This window comes from Hibiscus syriacus, unplaced genomic scaffold, assembly GCF_006381635.1.
Source record: "Hibiscus syriacus cultivar Baekdansim isolate YM2019G1 unplaced genomic scaffold, ASM638163v2 tig00110610_pilon, whole genome shotgun sequence".
Classification (NCBI taxonomy): domain Eukaryota; kingdom Viridiplantae; phylum Streptophyta; class Magnoliopsida; order Malvales; family Malvaceae; genus Hibiscus; species Hibiscus syriacus.
Window position 1 is genome coordinate 1,619,447 of NW_024062800.1, and position 10,217 is coordinate 1,629,663.

The following is a 10,217-nucleotide window of genomic DNA, read 5'->3' on the forward strand; positions in this document are numbered from 1 at the left end:
TTGTATTTATAATTTGATGATGGACATAATTATAAATACTTAAAATATTGACCTAATATTAAATCTATATAAAGAGGTAGTGGTCCCCAAGAAATATGTTAACTTGTATTACTCTTATCTCGTCAAAGAGTTTTTACGGCAAGAGAAAACATATCTTCATGAAAGATCAAAACCAAAGAAAGCCTCAAAGATTTCAACCTATCAATTAATTCATTCAGGTACGCTTCCGTAAATCTAATATTTTATTCTAGATGGTTTGACATGATTAGATCCTGGTTAATTATATTTTTATTATGGTTATAAGTTTTAACATATATATAACAAAAACTTGATCCTACCATTAAACATTACATGAGCACCATTATACCAAGATGCCCACTGATTAGTTTGGTTAATGCATGCCCATTTAAACAAACAAGTACGATGCATATAAGTGGTACCATAAGCCTGCTTACAACACTTCAGAAAGATAAAATGCAGTTCTACCAAATTATTCTGATGCAAAAATCATCTTCGGCACGAGTATGATAGCACCCGAATTTCAGCTCGATAACGATTCCTGACAGAATCAAGTGTTTACTTCGTTTGTTCCGAATTCAGATGAATCCATTGAGTTGATGTTGATGTTCTGTTTTGGTGTCTCCTCTTTCACTTCGTTTTTCTCGAATTCAGAGGCATCAATTGTGTTCTTGTTGATAATATGTTTTCGCTCTTCATCATCGACCTTCATTGTTTCTTCAACGCTTCCCACTTCATCATGTTCTCCATTGCAGATGCCTCCCTTGCTTGGAACCAGAATATCTGCAATCCACTTGTGTAATTGCTCGGTCGATGTCTCATCTACGTGCAGAGATGGATCGAGTAAGTGTTAGATACCCCAAGATTTGTTTCAAGATTTAAAACAATTTGGAAATGGAGATCCCAACACAGTGAATATGAAAATGAAGAAGCCAACAAGTTGCGAGCATCGGACGTGGCGTACATACCCAACCTAGGGACGGTGTGGCCTTGGGGATGCCTTATGATGAGAGGATCATGGAAGGCATTGGCCAGCTCCTCCGAAGGCAACTTTAACCAGTCCTTAGCTCCGATGAAGTGCACCGATTTAGTCTCAATTTTGTCTTTGTAGGCCACTTCGCATATGCTTGGATCTCTGAACTTCGATCCGGATATCGATACAAACATTTTGAAGGGTGGATGCTCCTTTAACACCTTCCCCTGCGTATTTTGCCACAAGCTTTTACATGATTAATAGGCCAAGTTCCAGCTTTTGGAAATGAAGGAAAATTAAAAGTTACCTGTGCCTTGTAACCCAAAAGAAGAGCACAAAGAGTTGCACCCTGAAACAGGGACGGCACCTAATCAATAGAAGCCAAAAGTGGAAAAATGGAAGTTGAGTTTAAGGAAGAATACTTGAGAAAAGCCGAGCAAGCCATGGAAAGGGCCTTTGTGGGTGATATACTGACACAAGTAAGAGATGCATTCCTCAAGGTTTGTGTACTCTGTGAAATCCTTGTCGAACTGGAACCACTCGAAGTACGGAGGAGGGAATATCTCCTCTATATCCGACTTCCCTCCCGCACCATATAACCCGTTTGGATAATCCTGCATTTTTACATTTATATTTTCCGATGGATCGAGAGGGTTAACGACGGCCATCGTTCCACTAAAAATTTAGAGTTAATTGTATTATATGTCTTCAAATTATGATCCTCATTTCAAATTAGTCCATAAATTTTTAAACATTCCAATTTCATCCTCAAACTATGACTCTCATTCTAAATTTGTCCTTAAACTTTTGAACATTCCAATTTTATCCTCAAACTATGAATCTCATTGTAAATTTGTCCATAAACTTTTATATCTTCTCATTTCATCCCCAAACTCATCCAAATATGTAATACATTTCGACCATAGTTTAACCTAATTTTTTTTTCAAACATGTAATAATATAACTTAGTCTAATGATTTTATTAACATGAGATGTGATTAGTGTATACGTATAATTTAGGATAAAATTGAAATATTCAAAAAGTTTGGGGACTAATTTATAATGCAAATCACAATTTGAAGATGAAAACGAAATGTTCAAAAGTTTAAGGACTAATTTAGAATGATTGTAATAGTTTAAGGATAAAAAAAATGTTTAAAAGTTTAGGGATCAATTTGAAATGAAGGTCATAGATTGAGGACATATGATACAATTAACTAAAAAATTATAATTTATGTATTTTTTATATTTTCTATTGATAATTTGTTTCTTCTCCTCTTAAAATTTTATTAGTTTGTTTTCCCTCAAATCAGCGTAATATCAAAATTAGATCCCTAACATTTACCAAAATTATAATTTTGGTTTATATTCATTTTTTGGAGTATTTTGATCTTAATGTTTGATTTTGGGATAAATAGAAACCATTAGTTAACAAACGGTTAACGCTATAAAATATAGGATTTTTATCTTAAAATGAAACGTTAGGGAGCCAAAATACTCCAGAATAAAAGAATAAGGGTTAAAGTGATTATTTAATTAAACAATAAGAGTCTTTTTTATCCTAAAACGAGATATTTGGATCAAAATGCTCAAAAAAAAAATATAGAGGCCAAAATGATCATTCTGGTAAATGTTAGAAGCTAACTTTAACATTACGCCCTCAAAATTTAATAAATTCACCTAACATAAAATTATGTGTTTCTTGATTACTAGGGGTGTTCATGGTCGGTTAACCTATCGTTTAATCTAAACATGTGATTAATTGTTATATCAGTTATTAAATTTTTGTTAATCATAACCTAACCATTAAGAAACAGTTAGCGGTTTGGTTATAAGGTAACCTTTGATTAACCTATTACAATTTTTTTAAACATAATACAATTTAAAATTTTTAAATTTTCATAAAAGTTACGAGGATGGAAAAACATATATTTGTAAAAATCTTATTTATTTATAAATGCATTTTATTTTATAAATATATATATTGTGAGGTATATTCATTTTTTTACAGTTTAAAATCTTGTGTGTATATTTATATTTTGTAATTTAAAACATGAATTTCTTCCATCTATGTTTGATTTAATGTGATCCTATATAAGATAAACATGATAATTAAAAAATAGGAGGAATAATTTTGATTTTATTTTCAATTCCATTCTCTATAAAATATAATTAATTAATTATAATTTATTAACGATTCACTGATGGTTAACCATTTATTAAAATTCATTAACCATAACCGCTAATCGATATTTTAGCGGTTCGGTTAACCAAAACCTTTTAATCTTAACGATTCGATTAGCTAACTTATAAAATAACGGTTACATTGATTAATGGTTACAGTTAACGGTAACGGATTAATAACACCCCTATTAATTACATCATCTTAACTTAATAATGCAGAAATCCAAGAGAAATTGAGACATGCAATAATTTATGGAAAATGATGAGGTATTATGATAGTGGTGCATACCAAGTGAAAGTGATGAAGGAAAAGAGAAGGATGCCACTTGCTGAGCTGATTCTGCAGGAACTTCCCACTGGTTCTAAACCCATGGAGGCATAATATCTTCATTCTCTTCTGGTTTTTCTCTTCCATTTTTGTCCTCTACTATGAGTAATTGGACTTCCATTTATAGTGAGAGTAATGCTTTGTTCATTACTATTCCTACCTACCACACTTCCATGGTTAGGTATAGCTAATTAGCAGTTTGTACATTGCCTTGTTTGGTGCTCAACGTGTCAATATAAATGCCATTTCTTTTTGTTACTCAACCAACTCTTTCTATTTCTAAATAAATCTCAACCATATTCTATAGTTTTTATTTAATGTGAAACATGATACTTTATGTTTGGTTTTATAGATTTATATATATAAAAGTTTTGAGCTCATTAAGTGATCTCAATGGTAAAAGAGAACATTGTTCTCCTTAGAGGTTTCGCGTTCGAGCAATTGTGTTTTAAATTTTTTTTGAACATATATTACCTTATAATCAACCCAAACTATTCAATGAAGTTTTAACATAATTTTCACGCATCCTTGCTGAAATTATACTATTTTAGGGTTACATATATTTTCATATAAATGTCAACTTTTTTTCGGTCAATGTCTATAATCACCAACGTTATAATTTGTTATGAATCTTAACCATCGGCTTAACAAATTATACACCCTCACTCTTTACTATCCTTTATACCATGCAAGCCTTAATGTTTACTCTTCGCAATGGAAAACAATATTTGACTCGTGCAAATAAGACGAACCCCTTCAAAATATCCTCTTTTTTTTTAAAAAAAAAAAAAAAACTCTTTGTATTGAGTCATTTAAAGTCCAAACACAGCAGGTTTCTATTTTTCAGACCAAAAAGAGAAAAGACAATCAAGAAGCCCATTTCGGGAAGTTGATTCTGTTATTATTCGTCTACAAATCTTCTTTGGTATTTAAGAAGGTTGGTACCTTCTTTAAGCTGTAGGGCCTTCTTTAAGCTGTAGGGGTAATCTCTCAGATGGACCGCATGGAAGGGGGTCCAGTTCGATCCTGCTTTTGAGTTCTCTTACTATCCGAATTTGCCCCAGCTTTTTTAGATGCCTGCATAGAAAATAATAGTTATATACTAATTCTAATATCCTATGGCTGATGGTCATGGATAATGGCCAAGGAATTCTTATATTCAGGTTGGCAAAGCAACAAAACCAAACTTGCATTCTAATTCCCCCAAACTTTTATCCCTATATTTTATACCGAAATGTATGCATGTAATGGCACTGGCTTTAATGTTTGGAATCAGGCGAGATCTCTAGTGGCTTTTGATAAATATTTAATACAGAGCCAAAATTACTAAATGGTGGAATTTAGTTCAGATGCTTTCTGCAAATTTCCTCCGGGAAAATTAATATAGAATAATGGAATAAAAGATGCATTCATCATAAGTGAACAACCAATGATTTTCTGGGCAAAATAAGCTAAGGGTTTTCAAAGTTACTAGGGTTTATTAAAAAATAAGTTCCTAAATTATACCAGATTTTTCATCCAAGTATCTAAAGTATTTTTTGTCGAAGTACCTAAAGTTACCACCTTTTTACTTTAGGTACCTAAAGTATTTTTTTGGTCAAAATAAACACCTAAAGTATACCACTTTCTTCATCTGGGCACCTAAAATATTTTTTTAATCAATGCCACATGTCAACTTTTAGGAACCTAGATGAAAAAGATGGTATACTTTTAAGTATTTATTTTGAATAAAAAAATACTTTAGGTACCTAGATGAAAAATGTGATAACTTTGGGTACTTGGACCAAAAAAATACTTCATATATTGAGATTAAAAAGGTGGTATACATTAGATATTTATTTTTGAAATAAGCCAATTTATTACCTTGGGAAATAAATCATGGCAATGCTAAAGACTAAAATCAAGGATTAAACGAGACTTTTCACTAACCTTGAGGCTTTGGAATTGATGTATTAGTGAAAATAACTTGAGTAGGAGTACATATGATGTCAACGGGGACATCATGATCCAGCAGTTTCTCAACTGGAAAATCATCTACCAACTGACAGTCATGCACTGTAACAACAGACTGAATCCAGTTATCCAGGTGTGGAAATTGTAAGATAAAATCTAACAGGCAGGGGTAAGCCAAGTAATATTGCTTTTTAAGAGCTCAGCGGTTATGAAGGAGCTTCACTGCTTTATAACTAACCAAAGCTACGTTTGACAATAGAGACATGAGTGAGAAAGGTAGAGAGAGAAGTAGAGAGCGGGTGACAGGTCGTTCTTCTTCCGATAAAGAATGGACTGTTTTCGTAGACAATCTTAGTAAGAGAGTTACTAGAAGAGAGTTAAGAGAGATCTTCGATATTTATGGTCGTGTTTTAAGGGTCTATATTCCAAGTTTTATGGTGAAACCAAATTATAAGTCATCAACGTTTGCCTTTGTGCAATATGCGATGGAGGAAGGTTGTAGAAGAGCGATTCAGAACGTCAATGGAACGCTGATAGATGGGAAGAGAGTCTCAGTGGGGGTTGCAAAGTATCAGAAGGAAAGGAGAAGAGCAACTGATGACAAAAAGTTCCAGGTGAAAGGCAACAAGCATGTGCGAGGGGAGGAAGGTAGGCAGCAGGTGGTAATGGAAAGCCGAGCAGCCCGAGGGATGGCAGAACGTATAAGGAGGTGGTGAATGTAGAGGTAAGAGCGGAGCACGATAGAGCGGGAATTAAGGGAGGACAAATTTGAAAGCAAATGGGCTAAGGAACGTATGGGATATGCACATTCCTTCTGAAGATTCAAGTTGGGTGAAGAATTCTTTAACGGGGGTTTTGAAATATCCCCGTCAGTCTGATATGGTGAAAAAGGCCCTGGCGAAGGAGGGTTATGAGGTCAAATAGTAAGCTGGGGTTATGTTAAGAATGCTTGTATCGTTATATTCAGTTCTAATGAAGATTTCTTAAAGGCTTGGTCGTACAGTAGAGAGAAGTTGTTCCTCTGGTTTAAGTGGTTATCTCCATTGTTAAACGAAGAAGGAGTTCCACTGGCGTACTGCTTGGTAGAGTTGGTGGGGCTACCATTTCTTAGTTGGTCTGCACCTTTTCTGGAGAAACTTGCAGGAATGTGGGGAGAGCTTGTGAGTATCATGGAGGAGACAAGGAATAGAGATGATCTTTCTTCAGCGAGATTACTGTTAAGGGTAGCAAGTCCTTTTGATATACCCGAATATACTTATGTAGGGTCATATGGAAGATCTTTTAAAGTCATAATAAATACGGGACAGAAGTGCAACAATTTCCAAGCTGGAATCGGAGAGGAGCTGCAGAAGTATTTTGATGATGGGAGTAGTGATGATTTTTCGAAGGAGGATGAAGGAGTCAACTCAGAGAAGGAAGAAGACAAGTGGGAGAAGTCAGCAGAGGAAGTAGGGTCAAAGGTGGACACGTGGTTACAGCAGGGTCAAGAAAGTGGGAGGTTAAAAGGTGGCGGGGAACAATCTCTGAAACATAAGTCCCACACGAAACCTATCATTAATGGGTTGTCAGAAAATTTTGAATTTGAATTTGAGTCTAATTCCTATAGAGATTTTGCGGGGCTAGGGCTGCGAAAGGAAGTGGATCAATTACATCCAGCCCAATCTGATTCTAATGGGGAATCATCTTCTCCAGTCTCTAAAATAATTCCTGCTGGGCCTGCTGTTAAAATTAAGTGGGATGGGCTGGATAAACAAAATAAGTTCCAGTCTCTTTATGATTTAATGGAGGATGATAGTTGCAATATTCCAGAAGAGGATAATGGGGAAGGCCAGGGTGATGAAATTTCTGCTCGTGGTAAGATAGCAGAAGGAAGTTTCATGCAGGAGGATAATAATGGAGGATTTATGAAGAGCTCTAAAAGTTGGAAAATGGGACATTCAAATTATGCTTGTCTGTCAATTAGAAGTGCACCCGGTGGTAGGAGAGAAAGAGGTCGATATGCTAGAGTCTATAGAAGGTCAAGAAATAGACGAATTTGGTTAGATGCAAATAACGAAACAGAATTATTTTGTTCAGAGGTTAATCTGAATCAAGGACAGAAGGCAAATGAAAGCAGATATTTTCAGCAGAATTTTTCAGAATATAGGGGAATTGGTCAGGAAGAGGATATCAATTGTTCATTAGATGTTCCGAAGACTCCGAATGTCCCATTAATTGGCAGTAATCATTCAGAGAGTCTGGCAGCAGCTCCTTACACTGCTTCAGGGTCTCGATTTAATAAAAGAAGGAAGAGAAGAGCTCTAATCAGTGAAGCTTTGGAAATGGTGAATATTTCTACTGCTTCTTCATCTCTTTTCTCGAAGCTGGTAGAGGAAGCAATGGCCACATGGGAAGTGTGTCAGATGTTAGGTATTTCTTTTAAGGAAGGGAGGAAGGCTTTTATTGATAAAATTGTGAGTCTTGAAAAGGGTTTGGAGGTAGGAAGGGAAGGGTGATATGCTGGTTTGCAGGGTATATTTTGGTGTTTGGTTTTGAAGTCAGTATATGCAGAAATTTAGTATCCTTACTTGGAACATTAGAGGTTTAGGGAGGAAGGAAAATCTTTAGCAGTGGCAAGGCAAGTTAAGAAGTTAAAACCTGTTATGATTTTTATTCAAGAATCTAAACTTGACCAGTGTCATGCGTCGATCTTAAGGAGGATTGGAGGAAATTTGCTGAAGGGAGTGGTGGTTTCTCCTGCACAGGGGTCTAAGGGTGGTTTGATTAGTATGTGGAATGAAAACGTTTTCAATGTCACTATCCAGCATGTTCATAGTAGGTTTATAGCATTAGTGGGGAATTTTTTGAATGGCCAAAAGGAGTTTGTCTTCATTAATGTCTATGGACCTGTTATTGAAGCTGATAAGGAGGAATTCTTTGGGGAGCTGCTGAGTTATGTTAGTTTGACGAATTTGCCAGTTTGTATTGGGGGTGATTTCAATGTGTATCTTGTTCCGGAAGAAAAGCAAGGGAGATCACAAATTGGCATGCTATTGAAACTCTTAGATCATTTATACAACAAGCTAACCTTATGGATCTGCCTATGTCAGGAGGAACTTTCACCTGGTGCAGTAATAGAGAGTTGTCAACATGGGTTAGACTAGATCGATTTCTAATTTGTGGCAGATTTTTGAACAGCTTTCCTAGGATTTCACAATGCCTTTTACCAAAATCAATTTCAGATCATAATCCGGTCTTGCTGGAGGATGTTAGTCACAATTGGGGCCCCAAACCCTTTAGGCTATTTAATTTTCTGTTAGAGGAGAAAGGGTTTGATGATTTGGTTGAAGGTTGTGTGGTTGATGAGAAGAAGAAGAGGAATAGAGGGGGGATTTTCAGGTTGTTACAAAACGCGAAGAAGAAGATCAGAAATTGGCCTGGCAGCAGTCATTTAGGGCTATCAGACTCCATTTCGCTGCTTGAAGTTAAAATAAATGAATTGGATTTAAAGTCACAAGGTGGAATGTTATCTAAGGGGGAATGGGATCAGTTGATTGAATTCAAAAATGAGCTGTGGAGATTGTTAAGGATCGAAGAAAGCATTTGGTGGCAGAATTCAAGAAATAGATGGATCAAAAACGGAGACAAAAATACGAGGTTTTTTCACCTTACTGCTATGAAAAGAAATAGTGTTAACACTATTCATTCTCTGAAAATTGAAGGGGTGGTAATTTCGGATCCAGTTAAGATAAAAAACAGTGTTTATGAGTTTTTCAGGACTGCATACAACACAAAAGCGGCTTTTGAGGTTGAGGGTCTAGATTTTGATTTTATGAAAATATCAGCAGTTCAAAGGATTTATCTGGAGGAGGAATTTACAGAGCAAGAAGTGTGGAATGCAATTTCTTCTTCTGATAGTGCTAAAGCTCCCGGTCCGGATGGTTTTACCATGGGTTTTTATAAGAAATACTGGAATCATTTGAAGGAGCAGATTATGGAGTTTGTTTCAGATTTCTTTGAAGGAAAGGAGTGGGTACACGGGGTTAACCACGCTTTTATTACCTTGATCCCAAAGAAAGGTAATCCGGAGAGTATAGAAGACTATAGACCCATTAGTCTTGTGGGCAGCCTATATAAATTCTATCAAAAGTACTTTCAAAGAGACTTATTTCTTGTGTCAAAGATATTATCAGTCCTAATCAGTTTGCATTTATTCCGGGGAGACAATTGTTGGAATGTGTTTGTGTGGCCAATGAAGGAATTGACAGTTGGAGGAAACAAGGGCTTAAAGGGGTTGTCTTTAAAGTAGACTTCAGCAGAGCGTATGACACAGTGGAATGGCAGATTGTTATAAGATTATTGAAAGAGATGGGTTTTGGTGATAGGTGGTGTTCTTGGATCACACAATGTATTTCCACAGCTTCTATATCGGTCCTAGTCAATGGGTCCCCTACAGAAGAATTTCTTATTGATAAAGGATTAAGGCAAGGATGTAGCCTCTCTCCTATTCTGTTCAATGTTGTTGGGGAATTGCTTCACAAGATGCTTTCAAAAGCAGTGGTTTTGGGTCTGTTTCAAGGGTTTTCGTTCGGCAATGATCAAAACTCCTTTAATTTATCACACCTTCAGTTCGCGGACGATTTAATTATATTCTGTCGAGCCTCTATTACCCAGATCAAGAATGTTAGAAGAGTTTTGAGGATTTTTGGCCTAAGACGGGGCTCCATCTCAATTTAGCCAAAAGTAAACTTTATGGTATTAATATGGAGAATGACTTACTTG

The 10,217-nt window shown here is 35.7% G+C and overlaps 2 protein-coding genes across 2 annotated transcripts; one reads left to right on the forward strand and one right to left on the reverse strand.

Moving 5' to 3' along the window:
- Positions 1 to 316: 316 nt before the first annotated feature.
- On the reverse strand, positions 317 to 3,590 carry LOC120135462 (dihydrofolate reductase-like). Its single transcript, XM_039151735.1, has 5 exons — positions 3,465 to 3,590; positions 1,414 to 1,605; positions 1,299 to 1,340; positions 987 to 1,218; positions 317 to 840 (listed from the first exon to the last, which is right to left on the reverse strand). The coding sequence occupies exons 1-5, from the start codon at positions 3,588 to 3,590 to the stop codon at positions 569 to 571; spliced, it is 864 nt and encodes a 287-aa protein (XP_039007666.1). The 3' UTR covers positions 317 to 568.
- A 2,129-nt stretch (positions 3,591 to 5,719) lies between these two features.
- Positions 5,720 to 6,172, forward strand: LOC120135609 (RNA-binding protein with serine-rich domain 1-like). The gene has a single exon (XM_039151862.1). It carries the CDS (start codon positions 5,720 to 5,722, stop codon positions 6,170 to 6,172), a length of 453 nt encoding a protein of 150 aa, XP_039007793.1.
- Positions 6,173 to 10,217: the final 4,045 nt, after the last annotated feature.